The sequence below is a fragment of the Syngnathoides biaculeatus genome, chromosome 9 (genome assembly GCF_019802595.1).
Source record: "Syngnathoides biaculeatus isolate LvHL_M chromosome 9, ASM1980259v1, whole genome shotgun sequence".
Taxonomy (NCBI): domain Eukaryota; kingdom Metazoa; phylum Chordata; class Actinopteri; order Syngnathiformes; family Syngnathidae; genus Syngnathoides; species Syngnathoides biaculeatus.
Genome location: NC_084648.1, coordinates 11,806,540 through 11,828,572, shown reverse-complemented (window position 1 = coordinate 11,828,572; position 22,033 = coordinate 11,806,540). Strand labels below are relative to the sequence as shown.

At 41.2% G+C, this 22,033-nt stretch overlaps 2 protein-coding genes and 1 long non-coding RNA gene across 4 annotated transcripts in view; 1 reads left to right on the top strand and 2 right to left on the bottom strand.

The window, feature by feature from the left end:
* LOC133506539 (uncharacterized) overlaps positions 1-3,495 on the bottom strand; it is a 116,579-nt gene extending 113,084 nt beyond the window's left edge. For both annotated transcript variants that reach the window (XR_009796522.1, XR_009796521.1), the window contains exon 1: positions 3,356-3,495. This is a non-coding gene — a long non-coding RNA (uncharacterized LOC133506539). The remainder of the gene's footprint in view (positions 1-3,355) is intronic.
* Positions 1-6,097, top strand: part of frem3 (Fras1 related extracellular matrix 3) — a 38,706-nt gene extending 32,609 nt beyond the window's left edge. The window contains exons 19-24 of the mRNA XM_061830776.1: positions 106-233; positions 779-913; positions 1,009-1,135; positions 1,215-1,402; positions 2,031-2,177; positions 3,914-6,097. Coding sequence (XP_061686760.1) covers positions 106-233; positions 779-913; positions 1,009-1,135; positions 1,215-1,402; positions 2,031-2,177; positions 3,914-4,456 — 1,268 coding nt within the window. The 3' untranslated portion in view covers positions 4,457-6,097. The remainder of the gene's footprint in view (positions 1-105; positions 234-778; positions 914-1,008; positions 1,136-1,214; positions 1,403-2,030; positions 2,178-3,913) is intronic.
* Positions 6,098-7,012: 915 nt separating this feature from the next.
* Positions 7,013-21,943, bottom strand: smarca5 (SWI/SNF related, matrix associated, actin dependent regulator of chromatin, subfamily a, member 5). The gene is made up of 25 exons (XM_061829558.1): positions 21,818-21,943; positions 20,214-20,531; positions 18,478-18,600; positions 18,225-18,391; positions 16,949-17,049; positions 16,772-16,872; positions 16,505-16,684; positions 15,696-15,851; positions 15,474-15,605; positions 15,042-15,110; positions 14,852-14,961; positions 13,734-13,960; positions 12,785-12,906; positions 12,553-12,705; positions 12,346-12,478; positions 11,286-11,434; positions 11,082-11,204; positions 10,892-10,999; positions 10,121-10,234; positions 9,919-10,041; positions 9,519-9,651; positions 9,322-9,440; positions 8,139-8,351; positions 7,948-8,058; positions 7,013-7,409 (listed from the first exon to the last, which is right to left on the bottom strand). The coding sequence occupies exons 2-25, from the start codon at positions 20,286-20,288 to the stop codon at positions 7,344-7,346; spliced, it is 3,108 nt and encodes a 1,035-aa protein (XP_061685542.1). The 5' UTR covers positions 20,289-20,531; positions 21,818-21,943; the 3' UTR covers positions 7,013-7,343.
* Between the last annotated feature and the right edge of the window lie 90 nt (positions 21,944-22,033).

Sequence of the window (22,033 nt, the reverse complement as noted above, 5' to 3'; positions counted from 1 at the left end):
TCCGAGCAAATGTCAGACAGTGTTTACAGTCCAAGAGGTCAAGACAATGTAAAAGGTCAGGTTATAAATATGAGCGCTTTAACGGTATACATGTCTGCTTTTTAGCGACAAGCGTGTCTTCCATGGTGGTATGTGCTGACCACCCGGGCTTGACATTCACACTGAACCTGGTCAGGACTGAGCCAACACACAATCAGCCCATGCAACAGTGGAATTTTGTCTCTGACTTTGCCGTAAGTTGTAAAAGTTTGGAAAATTGGACTTGGGAAATTTCTAGACTAACCTAAAAAGCACTATAACCTTCCCTGGTGCACCTTATTTGACAAATGAATGCACCTTTTGATTGTTTAAGGTTTTTGGTTGTTTTTTTTTTTTTAACACAACTTAATGATCTCTTACAAGAAGCAGGAAGCCAAAACCCACAACAGATGTTTGATCTATAAAAATTTCGAAGGCTGTCCTACTTCTCTACCTTTTAGTACCTCTGTTGTAATCTGCTGATGACACCGTAACTCTAAGATCAGTAACCTCTTCCTTCTAAAAACATGTTGTCCGAAACCTTGCAATACTCTGGTAGAGTTGAACAGCATTATGCAAAAAGTATTGAAACATTGATCAATTGGACAAGTGCATTCAAAACTTTAGAAAAGGTCAAAAGGTAACAGTGCATTTTAGGTCCATCCGGAAATTTCACCTGAGCACCGAATAGCCCTAAGTTTTTGAAAGTAGTTTATGTGGATATTAAATCTAAAATGTAATGATTTTGTGTATTCATTAGGTGCGGGATTACTCTGGGACGTACACAGTGAAACTTGTTCCCTGCATTGCATCCCCCAATGGAGAATTTAGGATCCCTCCTGTATGCCATCCGAGAGAGCCTCTGACTTTCGATATGGATATTCGCTTCCAGCAGGTGAACCGACCTTTGAACAAATTCTTCTGAAACATTTCCTGTGTGCGAAGTGTAAAATATGAAAAGTTTATTCCGGTGGTGGTGTTCCCCTTCAGGTGAGTGATCCAGTGGCAGCCGAGTTCAGCCTCAACACGCAGATGTTCCTCCTGTCCAAGAAGGAGCTGTGGTTGTCGGATGGTTCCATGGGGTTTGGGGAGGGGACTGATGCTGCCTTTTCAGAAGGTACAACACTGCCACCTGATGGATTTTAACCAACCTTGCAGGCAATGTGGGCCACGATAACCATCTTTGGTTATTGTAGGATCGTCGATCTACGGCCGTGTGATGGTGGACCCGGTCCAGAACTTGGGCGACTCATTCTCCTGCAGCATTGAGAAAGTGTTCCTGTGCACTGGAGCCGATGGCTACGTTCCAAAATATAACCCCACCAATAAAGAGTATGGCTGCCTTGCCGATTCGCCCTCTCTGCTCTACCGATTTAAGATCCTGGTAAGGACCTGGATTTCCTACTTCAATTTTCTGATATGACCCTGAGACAGACACACAACAGACTATTTTAAGTCTTCAGCGTTCCTAACATACTTGTTTTATGAAACCTATTTAGTCTTATTTGAACCTAATGTACATTTTTTATAAACATCAAAGACTAGTGTTCAATTAAACTAATGTGTTTTGAAGCAAAAATAAAGGTTTCACAAACAAAAACTATTTAGGATCTTCACTGAACTGAACATAAGTTACTCTGCAAACTTGTCCTCAATCAACCTAAAGTGTATTTTGAAGGAAAGGCAAAATAACGTCTCCAATGAAAGATTGTCCTCAAACAAAAAGAACATACTGTAGCAAACATTGAGGACAATGTAAGAATCTTCAATGGAACAAATTATTTTAGGTAAACAATGACGATATTTAGTTCAACCTTCATTCACGAACCTAAACCATATTTTTTTAAAAAACAAAGGCAATTTAGTCTTCCAATATTTAACATATATAACTCTCAAAAGCAATTTTGATAAAGTGAATCTAACAGACAATGTTTGTTAATAGTAGACTTCAATTCACCGAGTAAACTCCAGTACTGCATAAATATTAATATTTTCGTTGCGTTAATTTTCAGGACAAAGCCCAGCCAGAGACTCAGGCGACAGCTTTTGGTGACATTTCCTTCAAGGCGACACTGGCATATGACACGGCTGGCGCTTTGTCTTTAGTCAGACAACCAGGATCTGATGGCTTCACCCTCTCTTCGACGCCACTATTCCAGGTAGGGATGTTTCACTCAAGTTAAGTTATTCCTAAGTACTGTGCCGCAAAAAGTATTAGAATATTGTCCAATTGATTTAATCAATTTGAAAATTATAATATATTTACTACAAATGTATCTTTGTTAATCTATCTATCTATACTAGCGAAAAACAGTAACAATCATAATAATTACATGCTTTTCCACTAGTTGACAGAACTTAGAATTAACCTGTGTATTCACCTCTTGCCATTGCCATTTCTCTGTTCAAATAGAATCTGCATTTCAACATTATTAATCAAGTTTTGATATTGTGAGATTCAAATGAGACATCAATATCTATCACCAGCAGCTCTCAAAATCAGTGATTTCCAAATTTTATAGAGCCAAGGCACATATTTTAAAATTGAAAAATCCCACAGCACACCAACAAAAGTAAATGTCACTAAAAATGGATAGATCAATTACTTTATGCAATCCGTGGGATTTTTCAATTGTAAAATATGTGCCTTCGCTCTATAAAGATTGGAAATCACTGCTCTAAATTATGTTTCTGGAGGGAAGAGGCGACACTGAATTTGCTATTAACAGATTGCAACAGAGACAATGAGAGACTGAAATAATCCCAGAAAAGCATTTAGATCCATATCCTATTGGTCTATTTATGGATCAAACACTGAAACATTGACTATCTTGACAAGAGTATACAATTTATGGTGAGGTCAAATGAAGTTCACCTGTAAAGGTTATAGGGTATTTTAGCTTCATCCTGAAATTTCATCCAAAATCCATATATCCCTAATTTACTTTGAGTCACACGAGTAATGAGGCTTTTTTTTTTTTTTTTTTTTTTGCTTTGACTTGTGAGTAAAATGTCAAGAAAGGACTATGGTAGCAGTAAAGGCAACTCAATTCAATTTGGGAAACAGTGAGCATTTAATCAAAAAGAAGTTCCAAGCTGTTTTATGCCACTCCCAGTTAAAGGTTTCCGTTGAAAGTACACGTTGTATATTTAAAACAACTCAACTCCATTGCCTGAAGAACGACCAGCTAGCTTAATGCTAACACATCATGGAAAATCTCATTGACAAACTAACAGTTAGCATTGGGATTAGCAGTTTTACAACTCTGTAAACAACACGATTTTTTTTAAATACAAATGACCAACACGATTAGACAGAGAATATAACGATACTCACTGGCATATTTTCTTTATTCTCTCTTACTAGAGCTAACTCAGTGATGGCTTTTGGTGGGTTTAAAAAAAAAAAAAAAAAAAGCTCGGCAAACGGCTAAACTACCATTAACTAGGTAGTAGTCGAAGAAGGCGTCTTTTTTCTTCGTTTGTGTCTGCATGACTGTATTATACAGTTACTGCCTCTCAGTGGCCAAAGCAGGGATACCATAGGGATGAGGACACTCACGAGAATGCAGCATTAAATAATGATGTAAAAACGGTTTAATTCTTTGCAGCATATTTCAGCATTATGTCCTTTTTTTTTTACAAAGTACAATGATATAGTGTGATTTTATCTATTATTATTTATTTATTTATTTTTTGCAGTAATGGCATTTACATTCATTTCAATGGAAAAAACTTAGAGACACAATTGAGTTACAAGTGTGGTCAAGGAAAAAAATTGAACTTGTATTTTAAGGCGTCACTGGATTTACTTAGGTTAAATAAAGGCTGGGAAAACTTGCTAGAGTGGGATTCCCAGAGTGGGTCCATCAAATTGTGTTTTTCTGACGTGCAGGTGGCTGCAGGCCGGGAGTGGTTCATTCACGCCATCTACACCGTGCGCTCCAGAGAGAACGCCCACCGCGGCAAACGTAGCGCCGAATATCTCCAACACAGCCTGTCCTCCGCCCCGGATTCAGTCCTTCACCGTAACCGCCGTGCCGCCCCCGTTGTCTCGGGACCCGCCATCGCCCGGGACATCGGCACCGACAATAACCGCGGCACCAACATCCAGCACATTGCCCTGGACCGAGCCGACCGCGCGGTGGTCAGCCAGCGCCAGCCTTGGTCTCCGGCCTTGGACCGCGACTCTGCGCTCGAGCGACCCTTAGTGGGGAGCTCTGGCGGTGAGGCCCCCGACAGCTCCACCCTGCCCATGATCGTGGGCTTGGCGGGTCTCATCGTTCTGCTTTGCCTGATTGCCGCCGCTGTGGTGCTGCTCTTGCGGCGCAAAAAGAAGGAAAAGAGCCAGTCCTCGCCCTACGCCAGTTCCTCGTCCGCCGCCTACAACCGAGGTTCCGCCAGGATGTGGGGTGGCTCTGATAGTTCCGAAGTCTAGATGTGTTCGGCCCCATTTGCCGTCCCACCCCCGCAGCCCCAACACCCCCACCTATTGACTATAGTACTCTCCTCCACCACTGTGCCTTCATTTCCCAACTCATGTAGCACTGAAAATACTGTAGTAGCAGAACCAGTCTGACGGGGTCCCATAACCTGAGATCCACTTTTCTGAGGCCTTGAACCTTTTTGTTTGTTTGTTTCTGTCTCAATCGATGTAAAATGTCATTGAACAAGTGTTCAATATGCAGTTCTGGACAAAAAAAGAAATAAGAGACCACTGGAAAACTTTATGGCGCCCTGCCAACGTTAATAGTTTTATTAATATTAAAAAGAAACATACCACATGCTAGCATCCTAAAATCGTTTTCAATTTATTGTAAAACATTACCCCTAAAGCTCGTTATCGGTCCGTTGCAGTAAAGAGGGAGCTAAGTTGAAAGGCGAAGCTCTCAATTTACCTGTCGATCTATGTTCCTACCCTCACCTGTGGGCATGAGCTGCGGGTCGTGACCGGAAAGAACAAGATCCTGGATCCAAATGGCCGAAATGAGTTTCCTCCGCAGGGTGTCCGGGCTCTCCTTTAGAGATAGGGTGAGAAGCTCGGTCATCCAAGAGGGGCTAAATGTCAAGCCGCTTCTCCGCATTGAGAGGAGCCAGACGAGTTGGCTGGGGCATCTGATTCGGACGCCTCCCTGGTGAGGTTTTCCAGGTATGTTCCACCGGAAAGAGACCCCGAGGACGACCCAGGGCACGCTGGAGAGACTGTCTCTCGACTGGCTTGGGAACACCTCGGGATCCCTCCGGAAGAGCTGGAAGAAGTGGCTGGGGATAGGGATATCTGGGTATCCCTGCTGAAGCTACTACCCCAGCGACCCGACCCGGAAAAGCAGTAGATAATGGATGGATCAGTCTTACAGATTTGAATCCCTCTGAGGAAAAACAGACATGCTTCCGCACAAAACCCTGGCTTGATTTTTCTTATAATCTTTATTTTCCTGTTAGCCAGGCAAGGTAGGACGAGCAGAAAAATACGCAGAAAGCCGCGAATAGGTGAGTTTTTCAGCAAACATGTATTTGTGAATTGCCAACTGCAAATAGGAGATTGTTCACTGTATATAATGTTGAACATTATTGGGTGAATATTTCTTGAGATTATTTTCAGACTTGGGAGGGGGGTCCAAATATGGGATATAAGATTCCCCACCCTGGGGCTTATAAGGGGCGTCTGCAGTTGCCTCTTTTTAAATGATTAACTTGTAAAAGTCGCTCTCCTTATCTCATTTTGTTTGCAAATGCATGAAACACTTAAAAAAAAACAAAAAAACTTCTAACCGCTGTATGTAATCATCTTTGGCAGCCTTTATTTTAATGACATGAAAGAATGTCCAAGTTTACGTTTTTTTTTTTAAGTTTGTTAAATTTGTCTCGTTGACTTGGAATGAATGTTATTGGAAGATAACCTCATTGAATGCTTTTGTGATAAATGATTGTTTTTTTTTTGTCACCACACACACACACACACACACAAAGTATCAAGATTTGTAGATATCATAGCATTTTGCAAAAATTGAGAAATTCGTATTTTTGAATAAAACTGTTATCATGGTTGAAACCAGATGAAAACCCTGAATTTGTCTTATTGATTTTGCTTTTGTTCTTGTTCTGCAACACAAGTGGCTTTTCCATCCATCCATTTTCTTTTCCGGCTTATCCTCACGAGGGTCACGGGGAGTGCTGGAGCCTATCCCAGGTGTCAACAGCCAGGAGGTGGGGTACACCCTGAACTGGTTGCCAGCCAATCGCAGGGTACATAGAGACAGACAACACCCGCACTCACAGTCACACCAAGAGGCAATTTAGAGTGTCCAATTCGTGTTGCATGTTTTGGGGATGTGGGAGGAAACGGGACTGCCTGGAGAAAACCCACGTTTGCACAGAGAGAACATGCAAACTTTACATCGGCGGGTCCGGGAAGAAACCCAGGACCTCAGGACTGTGTGGCCAACGCTTTCCAGCTGATCCACGGTGCCCGACGTTTCAAATCATGTCGTATATTATTTATACATTTGTAAAGTATAAGTTTTGTGATTTTGGAAATTTGCCCCAAACAGGTCAAGTAGCCCTTCATACGATAGGTGCTCACGAAGTAGCCCTCAGGCTCAAAAAGGTTGCTGACCCCTGCTCGAGCACATCACTCAATAAAATGTTCAAAAACTGTTAATAGCACAGAATTGTTTTTTTAATATACTAGTGTAGCGTTCTGAATACAATTGGGTTGTATTTAACTTTTCAGTACAATTTAGTTTGAGAAGTTTATTTTCAAAGATTTTTATGTAACTTGTACAGAAATCCATTTTACCATCTCCCCTCCCAAGCAACCTTCCTTCAAGCTAATTGGCAACTGGCCACTACCAGCCGGCCGAAATCCGACACGCAATTAAGTCTCACTTTGGGAACTGCTGCACTAACACAACGACGACTTTTAAGTGTGATGCGGCACGTTAAAAGATTTTTTTCCAATTCACCACAGTGAACTCCTGTCTTATTTTATTAAAAAAAAAAAAATCTTTATTTGAGAAAGAACATGTCTACTTCACAATGAGATAAAGGTACATTGGAATGTGGTACAACCAACAGGCATAAATACATTTTCTGTTAAGTACTAGTAAAAAAAAAGAAAAAAGAAAAAAGAACAGCACAGCTGCAGTGTTTCAGTTAATGACAACAAGGCAGAGATCTTCCTAGAATCTAATAATAATAATAATATAAAGTCTATCAGGAGGCTTGACACCGTTAGCAAATGCACAAAAACACAATCGTTGTTGTGGTCGCGGCTAAGCTAACGATGACTTGTGCTGTATATACAAGCAAGGCAGGCGTTTGCTTCACAACTTGAGCTTTTTCCGACGCCCGCGACTGTCTGGGATTCCTTCCGACTTCCGTTTCTGGGCCTAAACAGAAGGGGAAGCACTGATTAGGGCTTTTTCGGAAAAATACATTTTTTGACATTACATTGGTTATCATTTCATCAGTGGAAACAGAACTGACAAAGGTGAAAAATTCCCAGTTTGGACATTTCTTTGAGGAAAAATGCAAGAAACGAGGATGGGAAGCTTTTTTCTGATTTCAATTTATATAAAATCCTAAAATGATACACAATGTATGGCCATTGCGATTCAATGTTTCTTTTTTCTTTTTACAATTAATTATCAATTTCTACTATTAAATTTACAGGAAAAAAAAGTTTCTAACAGCTGATTAACAAATTTAACAATTTGGTATGACAACGTGACCAAGATAAAAACTTTTGGATTCAGTGATGCAAAAGTGTGCCGAATCACTTTAAAAACAAACAACTTGCAAAAATAACAACTTAATGTAAAATTAGTGTCTGGATACAAAGATAAATGATTTCTGCTTCCTGGGGGTCTTCCCCTCGGAAAGAAATGGTGGTTGACCACGACCGTTGTAACATGTGGGCCCACTTACCGAGCCGGTCTTTGGCCCCCTCTTCTTCTTCTCTGCCTTCTCTCGCTCCTCCAGCTCCATGTTCTCCCTCTCGATGAGCGTGATTAGCGTGTTGCATCGCCTCTGCAGCTCCTGCACCCGCGCACAAACGTACATTTTTAGCACCGACGTCGTTAAAACGAGCGCGGGTGACGGCAGGAATTCCTGCTCACCATGGCCGTCCTGGACTTGAGGAACCAGTCGAAGCGAAATTGCGGCGAGTTGCGGATGCACTGGCGCAGCTCGTCGTACACGCTCTCCTTGTCGAAGCCCAGCTTATGCAGCATGCAAATGAGGAAGCGGTCTTCCTCCTCTGTGTAGTTCTTGCCCTTGTTGGTGCCGTAGGAGATCCGGAGTTGGTGGAAGGGCGCCTTGTAGCGGCCGATCTGGAACGAGAGGGGACAATGTTCAACATACAAATGTTCTGCCAGTCTGCAGTGAGGAGTGCCCCCAAGTGTCTAATGTGCAGTCATGTGCGCGTGGAAAGTAGGGTTAGACATCGGCACCATCTTGGCACATACCTTTTTTTTTTTTTTCTTTCCTGAATTAAATCATACACTTGATAAGAGATAAATTTAAAAAAATCGATGAACTTCAGCAAAATATTTATTTAAATTTACAGTTAACTTTATAAGAGCTGGTGACCCTGGGAGCAATGTTCCCTCTAATTTTTTACGTGTCTGAGCAAACATACTAACGCCGTGAGGGCTCCCTTTGACCAGTGAGCAACATCATACATATGCACTGTGGTCAGTCAGTGTCATCCATTGAAGTTACATGGCTCATTAAAAGGTACAGATTACATATCCATCAGAACATTTTTAAAAACAATAGTGTTTTTGCAAACTTACAGTGAAAATGTCAACAAACAAAAAAAAAAAATATTCATTGCTAACCAAACCAAGCCAACTATGAACTATAAATTTGAAATGTCGCTTCCAACTTTGTTTCATTTATTTATTTTTTTTAACCCAGTGAAATCCCCGTCTGTTTTTCTTGGTGTAAAACTGAATTATTGCCTGCAGCATATCGTTACCAATGCATGTTGAAATCTGAATGATGCTCCCAAACAGTTTTAGCGTTAATGTTATGTTGCCTCCTATATTTAAAATACAGAATTAGCTTTTTGTGCACTGTATTGTCTGTGCTTTCATCCAAATTAGGCTGTGCCAATGTGGAACTTTAGCATTATACACCATCTCATCCTGCACTTTCTACTTTGGCTTCAGACCAGAACTTTTTACTCAAAAAAGAGAAAATCTTGTCCAGTTTCACCACTTTTTCTTCTATTATTCACAAACCCCGACATTCATTACAGCAACAGCACCAGTGAGGTCATTCCTCTTGGTGGCCTACCTTGGAGTCCAGTGCCTTCTTGATGCTAATCCTCCTCTGGATCCTGGCCTCTCCTCGCTCAATCTGAGCCATAATCTTCTCAATGTCCTGCAGCTCATTGCAGCGCTCCCAAAACACAGCTGAGGAGCACAGCACATAAGGGCTTCACGTTTGACGACGAGGGAAGGGGATCACTTGGAGGGGAATTAGATTATTACCCGAATACTCCATGACCTCTTCTGGAGTTTTCCCCTCCACCTCTCTGGCAATGTTCTCGATATCGTCGCGTCCCCACTTCTCGTTGGCTTTGATGAACTGGTTGAAGTCGCGCTTGTTCCAAATGGTGAATCCCTACCCCCGGGGGTCACAGTGATATCGTAAATAACAGGTGCAACACAACTTTAACAATCTGCAATGCATCCAGGACTGCCTTTTATAGAGAACCCAGCAAAGGGAAATACTGCAGCAACTGTGTATACTTTTACAATGCCAACTTTTCCGTATGTCACAATTAATGTTAATTTCTGGCAAACATTTCGTGCCCGACAAGAAAGATGGCTTTCACAGGTGAAGTAGTGTTAAAAGAGCAACAGTTGTGTTGGGTGTGTAGTAGGCTACCTGCTGCAAAAGGTTCTCCTTCTCCTCCAGCTCCTCCTCCGTCAAGGCTTCAGCTTCGTCAATCTTGCCTTGCTCCTCCTTCTGGACCTGAGCGGAGTTGGGCATTTCCGGATTGCGTGGCACCTAAATAGACAAGTTCACATAGTTAAATAAAATAAAATTGTATAAAATGTGTCAGGCAAGTGGAAAAAAAATAAGTTACCTTGTAGCCAATGGTCTTTCTGTAAAAGAGGATTTCCTTTTCAAGGAGCTCAAAGAGACGTGGAGGGAAGAACTGGAAGTCTTGGACGTTGGGCTGCTTGGGTGGACGAGGAGCCTGGAGGGGGGAGTCCAAGTAAAGTGAAACATGGTTTAGGACAGGCGTGAGGAAAACAAGGCTCTACATTAACTGGTGGGGGCCAACTTTCTCAGGTGATCACTTCAACGCATGATTTGGTGGAGTCCTTTTTTGAGGCCTACAGCATGGCCATGCAATGCGGATGAATGGTCATCTTAACTGGCAAACTAAAGCCTTGTATGAAGAAATTATTGAAAAGACTCATGTTATAGTTGCAAAATATTTGTCAATATGAAGTTTGTCTTCAAAAGGCAGTGGTTGACAGAAAAGGGCATTATTTCTACAAAAATGTAAAAGAAGGCAGCAAAACACCTGGCCAAATGGGATCTTAGCCAATCTTTAATTTTCAATAATGTGGGCAAAGAGAACCTGAGGAAAGTCAAATCTAACCATTATGTCATCTTCCCGTCACCTTTACAGAAAACGTCGAGTAAAGGAAGGTTCGAAAGCTTCCTCCATTAGGAAAGGACAGCAGAGTTTAAAATTAATTCAACTGCACTTTTCCTTTTGGTGACCTGTTGTGTGCTTTGAGTTTTTTCTGAGCTTTTTCCCTAGTTTTATTTTTTGGGTGGGACAAAAAAAAAATGCATATTTTTCGAAACAATGTGTCAATCTTGTGTTTCGTACTGGTCCTACCTTGGGCGCTTTGGGCTCGCTGACTCGAAGGGCTTCTCTGAAGTAGGCGTCCACAGCGTAATTGGCCTTCCTCTCTCTCTTCGGGGGTTCAATCCAGTTGGTGATGACCTAATGGAGGAAATGGGGGAGATGGAGGTGAACATCAGGGCTCTATATGGTGAAAATGTTGTTTCCGTTGCTCTTTTTGGACCTTTTTCTTCTCTCTGTAGTCTTCTCCCTCAAATGTGTACACGCTGCTGTTCTCGGTGTCCATGGTGAAGTTTCTCAACGAGCTCTCGCCCAGGGAGGACAGCTTCTCCTTCATCTCCATTGTCTGGTGGGCCGAGTAAATGGAAGGTCAACCAAAATGGTCCGACGGGAAGGTGCTTAGTGGCATTTGTGTGTGACAACTCACCTTCCTCTCGCCCCTTTCCAGGATTGCGTCGATGTCATCATCTGTGATCTCGCTCTCCTTGGAGGCAAACACGTGCGTGGCGCCGTGCCGGATGATAGACAGCATCTCGTCTTTGCCCAGCTTGTTGGCGCTCGGGTCCACGAGTCGCCCTGTTGACATATGAAAACATCCGTGATCACTGTATAGATTAACACTTTGGAAACGATAATGACTGGCAAAAACAGTTATTTCGCAGTGTTTTACATTTATATCGTTTTTGGATAAAAACATAATTGAGATAATAAATAATTAGTTATTGTCCACTGAAAAACATTTGAAATTATTTTGATTAAAATATATGAAAGGCAAACAAATGTGAAAATTGAAAAGGCCTTATAATTGCTATGAAAAAACTCTAAAAGGAAAAGAAAGCAAATAATGTGGATATCCATGAATAAAATGGGGCGAAAAAATAAGTGACGGCTCAGGCGACTAACGGGGGACAGTCTCCCCCCTAAAACTGCATGTATAAATTGAAAGAAAAACACACACAAAAAAAAAAACGGTAAAGCTTTAATATTGTAATCATTATTTTTGATTATTTTATAATGTTTTTAGATTATAAATTACACACATTATACATTATATTAACTCAACTTGTCAACAACGGTGACTGCCCAATGAAAAGCATGCTTTCTATAATGTATAAACAGTTCATAAAAAAAATAGAAATAAATAAATAAAGAAGAGGGGGAAAAAAAAAAAAAAATATATATATATATATATATATATATATATATATATATATAATCTAAGCTTCATTTTAGATGAAAACAAGAAACATCAAATCTGGAGATGGACGTACTTTTCATTCAGCATAAATTTTAGTTTGAATAAAAATTCAATATATTCAACTATGCTACTTTATCTGCAACATGCAGTTGCATTTGCCGTAATGTGCTTGGTCATCATAAAAACGAAGTATTTCCACCAAATGACCCTTTGATTTCATTTCTTATGTCCCGCCACCCACAAGCCAGGAAGTATAAAATAACAAGGTTTAAAAGATACTACACTCTACCTTGCTGGATGACGATGGAGTCGAGGCGCAGCTTCATTTCCGCCCTCTCCACAATCCTCTCCTCCACCGTGTTCTCCGTGATGAAGCGGAAGACGCGAACCTGCTTCAGCTGCCCGATCCTGTGAGCTCGATCCTGGGTTGCGGGACAAGAGGTTTCAGTCCCGGCTGCTTCTTGCTCAGGTTGAAATAAGCCAAGGGAGTACCTACCATGGCCTGCAGGTCAACTTGAGGGTTCCAGTCAGAGTCGTAGAGGATGACAACGTCAGCTGTGGCCAGGTTGATACCGAGGCCACCGGCTCTGGTGCTCAGCATGAAGATGAACTTGCTGCTGTTGGGCTCGTTGTAGGCGTTGATGGAAATCTGACACATGCATCTGCGTTTATTTTTCCAGATCGCGAAGTCACATGACTGCAAACAGTGGACTCAGTTCGGAGCGCACCTGTCTCTCTTCATGCGGAGTCTGACCGTCCAGGCGACAGTAGCCGTAGTTCCTCCACATGCAGTAGTCCTCCAAGATGTCCAGCACCCTGGTCATCTGGCTGAAGATGAGTACACGTGAGCCTGGGGGGAAAAAAACTGAATTAAGTAGCTGATATGTGGTGCTTGGGCATCAATGCTGTAACATGACATATACCAATATTTTTTCCCACTATATTGGACATACACTGTACTACAAGAAATAATTGATGTGAGACATTGCAAAATTGGTATTTGATATATGGTATAAAACTGCACCATTAACAAAAACATTGTTATTGGTTGTTGTTTCAATATTTGATGCTTGATTACTATACCACAATAGATATTTGATGCTTATGTAATGATACTGTATTGTAAGAGTAAGGAGAGTAACAGGTTAAATGTTTTGTCCCAGCCCTTAAACATATATCCTGTAAATTTGCGAAAATGATGCACCACAGTATCAACATTTTTCCCCAACACGGCGTATCAATACCGTACCATAAACTATATTACGCATTGCAATTTTCATAGGTAACCCGTGTGTATCTATACTGTACCATAAGAAGGAATACATTATGATACGAATATTAAGTGTTTGAATACTAGTACTGATACACCAATATGGATATCAAATACTGAAACAGAAGCGAAAACGGTTCATCAGTATTCAGTCTCACACCTTGTGTATCAATACTATACCATAATACAAGACAACACATTGTAATAATATCCAATGTTGAGTATCCATACTATAGCATAAGAGGAAAAATTAAAGACGTGCATCGACGGCTTGTCCCTCATCATTGTGTATTGATGCTGCATGATTTAAAAAAACTGATACGATTAAATGTGATCGATAACTGGTACTTGACCACTGAAAATGTAAAATGTTATGATATCTCTGTTTTTTCCTCCCTCTGACTCACCCTGCTCCTTCATTTTGGGAAGCAGCTTGTCCAGCACCACCATCTTGCCGCTGTTGACCACCAAATGGAGGTCGGTGGTGTAAGGGGGTCCGGGCTCGGCGCCGTCGAACAGGTACGGGTGGTTGCAACACTTCCGCAACTGCATCAGCACGTTGAGCAGACGCATCTTGTCCATCTTACCGGCCGAGTTCAAGATGTCGATGTCCTTCATTAGAATCTTGGTGTACCTTTCGGGGGACATCAATTAACTCAAATTTATTGGGAATGGTTTTTTTTTCGGGGGTTGTTTGTTTTAATCACATTTTTTTAGCAACATTCACAGATTAAAACGTGTCCATGCCGATTTGCAGTGCTTGCGCTGACCACATGGCTGCAAAGAGAGAGGAGCTAGTTTAGAAATGGACAGCGGGTGTTGCCAACTTAGTGATTTGGTCACTTGTTAGTGACTTTACAGGCCCCTCTCGTGACTATTTTTCAAAAACAGAACCTGCGAGGTGCATTCCCGCTAGCAAACAAGAGCAGCAGAGTCATTTTCACACATTTGTGGGTGTGTGTACTGTAATTTCCGGCCTACAGAGCGCATCTACTTATAAGCCTCACCCAGTACATTTGTAAAGGAAATACTATTTGGTGCATACATAAGCCGCACCTGTGTAAAAGGCAAAAGTGCCCACATTGAAACATGAGATATTTAAAAAGAAAGACTGTGAACAAAAAGCATTTTCAAAGTTAACATAGCAACAACACGGTAGCACGAACAGGGCTGGTGTAATAAATAAATAAGTAAATAAATAAATAAAAAAATGTCACGGCAACTATACAGTGGCATCATGGTGGTATCACAGCACCAACGGGGCCCGGTTAAAAAAAAAAAAAAAAAAAAACAGCAAAAGTCACTTCCTCGACACATATTCTACCAGTCTCACTCTTACCTTTTCCGCACAAGTGCCCCCTTGCGGCCGTTAGAAAAAAATGCACGAATTAACTGAATCACCGCATAAGCCGCAGGGTTGAAAGTGTGTGGAAAAAGTCACGGCATATAGGCCGGAAATTACGGTAATCTGATTTTATGTGAGGATTTATTGTCCAGTCCTAAAATCTAGCTAATGTATACTTACCATTCTCGCTGCATTTTACTGAGGCCTACATACATCTTGATTTCCTTCTTGGGGAGCAGCGTTTTTTCCACATCAGCTTTTATACGTCGGAGCAGGAAGGGGCGGAGAACCTACTCATAAAAATACAATAAAAATATGTTTAAAAATGAGGTAGTAAAAAAAATTTCATTTTTACACATTCACTACATACCGTGTGAAGACGCTCCACCAGTTTCTGATCGCCCAAGCAATTGTTGGTGTCGAACCAGGAATCAAAATCCTTAAAAGGGATGGATATGAAAAATTTGGTACCATTTTCTGTGCAGGGTTCCCCACATACATACATTTGTGGCGGGCCACCACAATTACATTTTCTATCTTTATTCTATACAACGCTACAGTATGCCAATTAAGTTACACTACACACATCGGGCATGGAAGTGCACCCAAAGAAAAAGTTAACGTAGAACTTTGTACGTGTTAGATTTATACACTTCATATCTATTTATTTAATTAATTGTATTTTACTTTATTATAAGATATTCAACCGCTCCTATCACGGGAAACCCATCACCACAAATACATTCTGGCCCAGTGAGAAACACTGCAATGTGATTAAAAGTTGTGGGATTGGGTCATATACCTCTGATGAATTGAACACATCTGGGAGGAGGAAATTGAGCAGGGCCCACAACTCGTGCAGGTTGTTTTGGAGCGGTGTGCCGGTCAGCAAAAGACGATTGGTGGTCTTGAACTCTCGCACAATCTCTGACAACTGTGAGGAAATGTGCGCCATGATTTGAGGTTCCTTATTAATGTAGAGAAAGAAGTGGCCGGGCAGTGGTTCGATTTGGGGAGTACGTACCTTGGATTTCTCGTTCTTGATTCTGTGGGCTTCGTCGATGACCAGGTAGCGCCAGTTGAACTTCTTGAACACGGCCTTTTCGATGATGAGCATCTCATACGATGTCACGCACACGTCCCATTCGCCGGGCAGCAACACGTCTCGGATGAGAGCAGTCTGCAAAATGGACGGAACCACTTCAGGCCCTTTGCAAATATTAATTTCAAAATCTCACAGTATTTTGGAAAGCAATGAGATCACTTTACAAGAATAGTGTCATAATTGCTAGAATTTTTTTAAACGAGTTATGAAAATTGAAAATTAGGTCAAAGGATAAACTACAATTTTACAAGAACATTATAACTTCACAGGAAAGTCATCATAATTTTCACTTTAAAAAAAAAAAAAAAAAACATTTTAAGATGGGTGAGTGGGGGCTGCTTTGATAAAGTATGAGGTGGAAATTAAGATGTGAATTTCCCATTTTAACAATTAGCCACAAATCTATAAGAAAAAGTATTAGCCTCACACCAGGAGAAAGCTATAATAGTAGATGACTAAACTTTTAAGTAGAGACGCAAGGACTAATCGATTACTACTTTTTCATGAACATTTTTTGAGAGCCCTTATTAAAAATAGACCAAATCCTCGAGAATTTCATTCTCTCAGCAGTAAACAATAATAGTTATTATAATAATAAAGCGGTAACCTGTTGAATAAAACTTTTGCCTCTTTTACTTCATGAAAATAAAATTAATAGAAAATCTTTTTTTAGATTAGGTCTCCCCAGCCCCTTCTTATGACAAAACAATAACGATAAAATGGCCCACCCTCTCATCTCTGTCTCCGATGAGGCAGACTGCTCGCAGAGACGGAACCCAGCGCTTGAACTCGTTCATCCAGTTGTATAGGGTGGACTTGGGCACCAGCACCATGTGCGGTCCGGGGATGTTCCTGTAATGCTTCATGTACCCCAGCAGGGAAATTGTCTGGAGGGTCTTTCCCAAACCCTGACGATACACGAATACAGAATAAATTAAGTGAAGCCTCCAGCTGAAACGATATGATCCATTTGACCTTTTCGGGAATGCACTTACCATTTCATCGGCGAGGATGCCGTTGATTCCGTTCTCGTACAGAGAAATAAGCCAGTTCAGACCACGGACTTGATAGTCTCTCATCTTTCCTGTTTTGATGTCTACGCAAGAAGACAAACTTTTGATTGAAAAAACACAACTTTCTTACTTTCCGACTATAAACAGGTGAGTGCTTACACGATGGCGAGTCGTCGAAGCGGGTGCAGACGTTTGTGGTCTTGGTGCTCTCGCTCAACAGCTCCTCATCCTCCTCTTGCTCGGTGCGCCGATGACGATTGCTGTCAACGATGAGGAGGAAAAAGGGTGATGATCACAGAAGAGGAAAAAAAAAAAACTTCTTGCAACAAAGCAAGCATTTGTACTAACCGCTCAGTACAACAGAGCTGCCAACTTATAGAAATGTACTTCCAGAACAATACGTCCAAATTTGTCTGAATTTTCATGTCTTCTCTTAAATGCTATTTATATTGTGTATACCGTAATTTCTGCCCTACAAGCCGTGACTTTTTTCACACGTTTTCAACCCTCCAGTTTATGCGGTGATGCGGCTAATTTGTGCATTTTTTTCTAACGGCCGCAAAGGGGCACTCAAGCGGAAAAGGTAAGAATGAGACTGGTGCCGAGGAAGTGACTTTTACTGGCCCTGTTAGCACTGCGCTAGCACTGTGCGAGCCTGTTGCTGCTGTATTACTGCTGTGTTTCAGTGATATTTACCAGTAAGTTTTATTTTAACCGGCCCTGTTAGCATGGCGTTAGCCCCGCGCTACCATTAAACTCTTTCTTGTGTACCGTCTTTCTTTCTAAATATCTCGTGTTTGAATGTGGGTTTCAACGTGGGCACTTGCAGCTTTTACACAGCTACTTTTTTGTATGTACTGTATTTACCAAATGGCATTTCCTTTACAAATGTACTCTGTGAGGCTTATAATCAGGTGCGCTCTGTAGGCCGGGAATTACAGTAAAACAAACAACCCCCCCCCCCCCCCCCAAAATAATCACTCCGGTATTTACAACTTCTATATCCAATATTGCTTACTGAAATAATGGAAATTTCCCCATTGTGGGACTAAGAATGGTTATCTTCCATTACAACATGTTATTATTTGCTCGTTCTCAAGAGGGCGACGTATGACGACGTATTAATTCATTTCCGGTTCAGAGGGCCTCCTGTGAGGCTGTGAATTATATTACCTCTACCTCCCCAGATGTGTGTCAACTGCCTTATTTTTGCTATTCAAACTTGGTTACTCGCCGGTACAATGCGGTTCTAGCCAGAGCTTGGCAACAAGTGAGCTGTATCAGCCAATCACTTTTGGTGTTTTCCGACTTTATGACAAGATAGCTAAGCAATTAGTATCGTTCCCTGACATTTGGCAGCATTGGCTCAACACACTGCATGTTTCAAAACAGAATATATAACATATAAAGTCAGACCATGTGTCTGCGTACTCACTCGCCAGCGGACAACAAGTTCTGTTTCTCGTCTTTCTTGATGCGGGGTCGCCCCGGCTTCATCTTGAGGGGAGATGTGGGGGTCTTCTGTGCGGCCGGCTGAATGAAGTGAGCAAACAGCTCCGTTTGTTTCAACAAGTAGTCGAATCTGTTGGTACGGTCCGTTTTCTGAAGAGGTATAAAGAAGACATTTGGATTATTCCCTGAACAAGAAAAATACATTTTACCATAGAGTAAAAAGCAATTGCCCTCACCACTTTCTCTTCATAACCTGGAGCCGATTCTTTGGTTTTGGTAGAGGAGGAAGAGGAAGCATCTTGCCCGTCAGGTCCTGCATCTGAAGATGACTCTTTGCCAACATCGGAGTCAGACTTTTCCTGAGGAAAAAAATATAGTAAGTTTCCTTCGGCTTGTCCCGTTAGGCGTCGCCACAGCGTGACACTCATATTTGTTTGGCACAGTTTTTATGCCGGATGCCCTTCCTGACACAACCCAAAATATATACACACAAATTAAAAAAAAAACCACAAAACTAAAAAAAATCTTCCATGTTTAGGAGTTGCCGTGCTAGAGTGATCAAAGGAAGAATATCCGTTCCACATGATTACCTTTGCTAATGAACCTTATGTTAATTAGCAAAGGCAACAAGTTTAATTTTTTTCCCCATTTATTTGTGTGTGCATAACTTATTGACTAACGCTAGCCATCCGACGGGGAAATTAGATAAACACATTGCTTCACACAATCAGGATTTTTGGGGCCAATCATCAATCAGAAAGTTTAAAAAAATGATAACTGATCTGATCACAAGATGGAGCAATGAGTCTATTTAAATGACTTGTTCATTTACTCTATATACCCGTGTATCCATTTTCTGAGCCGCTTATCCTTATAAGGGTCATGGGAGTGCTGGAGCCTATCCCAGGTGTTAACGGGCAGCAGGCGGGGTACACCCTGAACTGGTTGAAAGCCAAACGCAGGGCACATGGAGACAAACAGGCGCCTTCACAATGATACCTACCAATCGCAGGACAGACAAGTCGCACTGACAATCACACTTAGGAGCAATTTAGAGTCTCCAAATAACGCATGTTTTTGGGATCTGGGGAAGGGAGTAGACTATCAGATCAGGTATTTTAAATTCTTCAGCCAAAATTTCATGATTTGGTGTGTCAGCAGTTGGTTTTCAACTCGACGGTGGTGCAAAATTCCTGATATCGGGGTACATTAGTGCTATTCCACTGATTCATCATGGAAAATAACATTGGAATAGGCTGGTGGTCATTTACATTGATTCACTTTACAAATTGCTTTTGGTAATTAAGGAGTAACGACTGCTATTTAGTGATGCATTATGAGAAAACACAATTGGAATGAAAATTTCATAGAAATATACAAGGAATTGAGGCATTTTATTCAGTACAAAACATTTTCCCATTGTTTCTGATGGAAAAATCGCTCATTTGCGAACTTCAAAGTTTAATAATTTTGTTTGTTTTTAACCTATCACATAGATCGTGGTGTTATTGTACATCTTATTTCAAGCTCTTTCAGGAAGAATGAACACATTTGAACATTTTGCTAACGTGCCTGAAGTTACATATGAATGAGCACATCACCGACTGGGGCTCCTGGAGCTTTGAAAATAAAGGCGAGCTTCGGTTAATGTTAACCGGTTGAAATGTTCCGTGTGAACCCCGTCTCCCTCCTCAAAACAGAGCGAGGACGGCATGATAACAAAATACAAAAGAAATATGACCATGCCTGTACAACGTCGCACAATTGACGGAACAACAATGGCTTCGACGTCGCGGCGCTAGCAAGTTGAGCTAGCAAGCTAACTAACTGGCCGGAGCCGTTAACCAAATGGAAAGTCGGACGTGGGACGCGTTCAAGTAAATGAAGACTTGCCGAAATCATGTGTATGAATACGTTGGATGGCAGCACCGGGCTATCAAGGAGAACAAACACCCATTTTCTAGCGTCTTACCTCGGTTCCTCTGGCTTCTTCAACTTCGGTCGGCTCTTCCCGCTCGGGTTCCACGCAGCTGAGAATCTCCGACATTTTTGACGGGTATTCTCTCTTCGACTTGTCGTAATATCGTCCGTGGGTGTATGTCCCGTGAAGGATGGATCTTCTGCTGGAGGGGGGTTCTGGACACCTTTATCGCCGTTGACGTCCTGCGTTGAAGAATGAAAGACACGCCGGGTCGCTGCGAGCGCTATTTTGCTTCTCCTGATCCACACAGAACACCCGCGTTCTCGCAGCGGGAGTTTGCGGCGCGATCGCGAGAATTGGCCGTGCCACCTTCAGGAAAATCGTAAATATATAGATACTCCTGTTAAAAACAAAAATCTTTCAACATAAAATGACTAATTTCATGAAATGAAATAAACCAGATATAAATGAAATTATATATGAACAGTTAAAATCATTCAAAGTAGGAATTAACTATAAAAAGATGGGATAAGTTAAAAAAATGCTTTTACAGTTCGGCGGAAAACTATATGGCTATTTGTTGGTGCGAAAAAAATGTAATATAAACTTTACACTGCGGTGTAGTCTAAGTCTCATTACAAAAGCACTGAAGGTAATTCGTTAATGTTTCAGTTGCTAATTGAAATCTCGACGAGCTTCCCTTACCTGCCCACACCGAGGATAAACATGAACGCATCACGGAAACTGAAATTAAAATTCCGATACACGTATATTGACTTTTGCAAATACAAAAACGTTTTCATTTTTAACAACAATTATTGCTTAATTCAATGTTGCTGTCATTTAACACAACTTAACATGAATGCACGTCATAAAATATGAACATCATTCATAAAATCATTTACAAATTCACATCCCTGACCAAAACAGATGAGTACCCGGAATTTTTAAGGCATTGCTCCTTCCTGCAAGATTAATTCCCACCAACTGCCACATAGCAGACGCATAAAAGCGTAAATTAAAAATAAATAACAGGTTAAAACTTGCATTTAATTGTGAAAAAAAAAACCTCCATGAATAACGACCAACTCTCATCTCGATTTTTGATTGTCTGTACTTAGAAAGCGCACTTCCAATCTGAAGAAAATATTTAATATAATTGTATAGAAATACATTGCTGTAACAGCATACTTACGTTTAACCGTAAATTGATCAGCATTTCTTCTAAAAGCGGACTTTCTCGCTTTTATTTCACCCTTCAGGATGTTTCTTCACTATTAGGTATTTTAATATTTCGCCCCCCCTCCCCCCATCGAATTTGGTCACAACACACAGTACACAACCCCCCCCCCCCCCAAAAAAAAAAACAAACAAACTGTGGAGTGAACAAATTACAAGGGGTCAGTCCTTGGAAGGAAACGCTGCAGTGGAAAAGGAGACCGTTATTAGCATTCAACACATTTATTTTTCATTTTTTTGAGTGTGTGTTCGTGTGTGTGTGTGTGTGTGAGAGAGAGAGAGAGAGAGAGAGAGAGAGAGACTGCACACCGCAACACAAAGTCAATATTAATGCGATTAATTTCTAATCCAGTAAGGAAATTTCTTCTAACATTTCTAATTATACACCTTAATGAGGTAGCAGTTTATCAATTTACCTGAAGCAATAGGCTGCATTACTTGTCGAAGCTGCGAGTACTATCAAAAATATATAGAACGACACCGGATATTAAACCGAGACCCTCGAACTCTGAGGCAAACGTGCTAAACATTTGTGCACTGTGCCACTCATAGAACAAAATTATAATTGCTAATTAAAGGACAGGCAACGCCAAGAACACCAAAAATGACGCTAGGGTTTGAGGGGTCCTTCG

Coding starts and splice junctions, on each gene's coding strand:
- smarca5 (XM_061829558.1), bottom strand. CDS start 20,288: ATGTCGGAGATTCTCAGCTGCGTGGAACCCGAGCGGGAAGAGCCGACC. Junction 11,205..11,285: donor TGGAAAGGGGCGAGAGGAAG/GTGAGTTGTCAC, acceptor TCGGCCCACCAG/ACAATGGAGATGAAGGAGAA. Junction 7,410..7,947: donor GGGGGCCAAAGACCGGCTCG/GTAAGTGGGCCC, acceptor CCTTCTGTTTAG/GCCCAGAAACGGAAGTCGGA.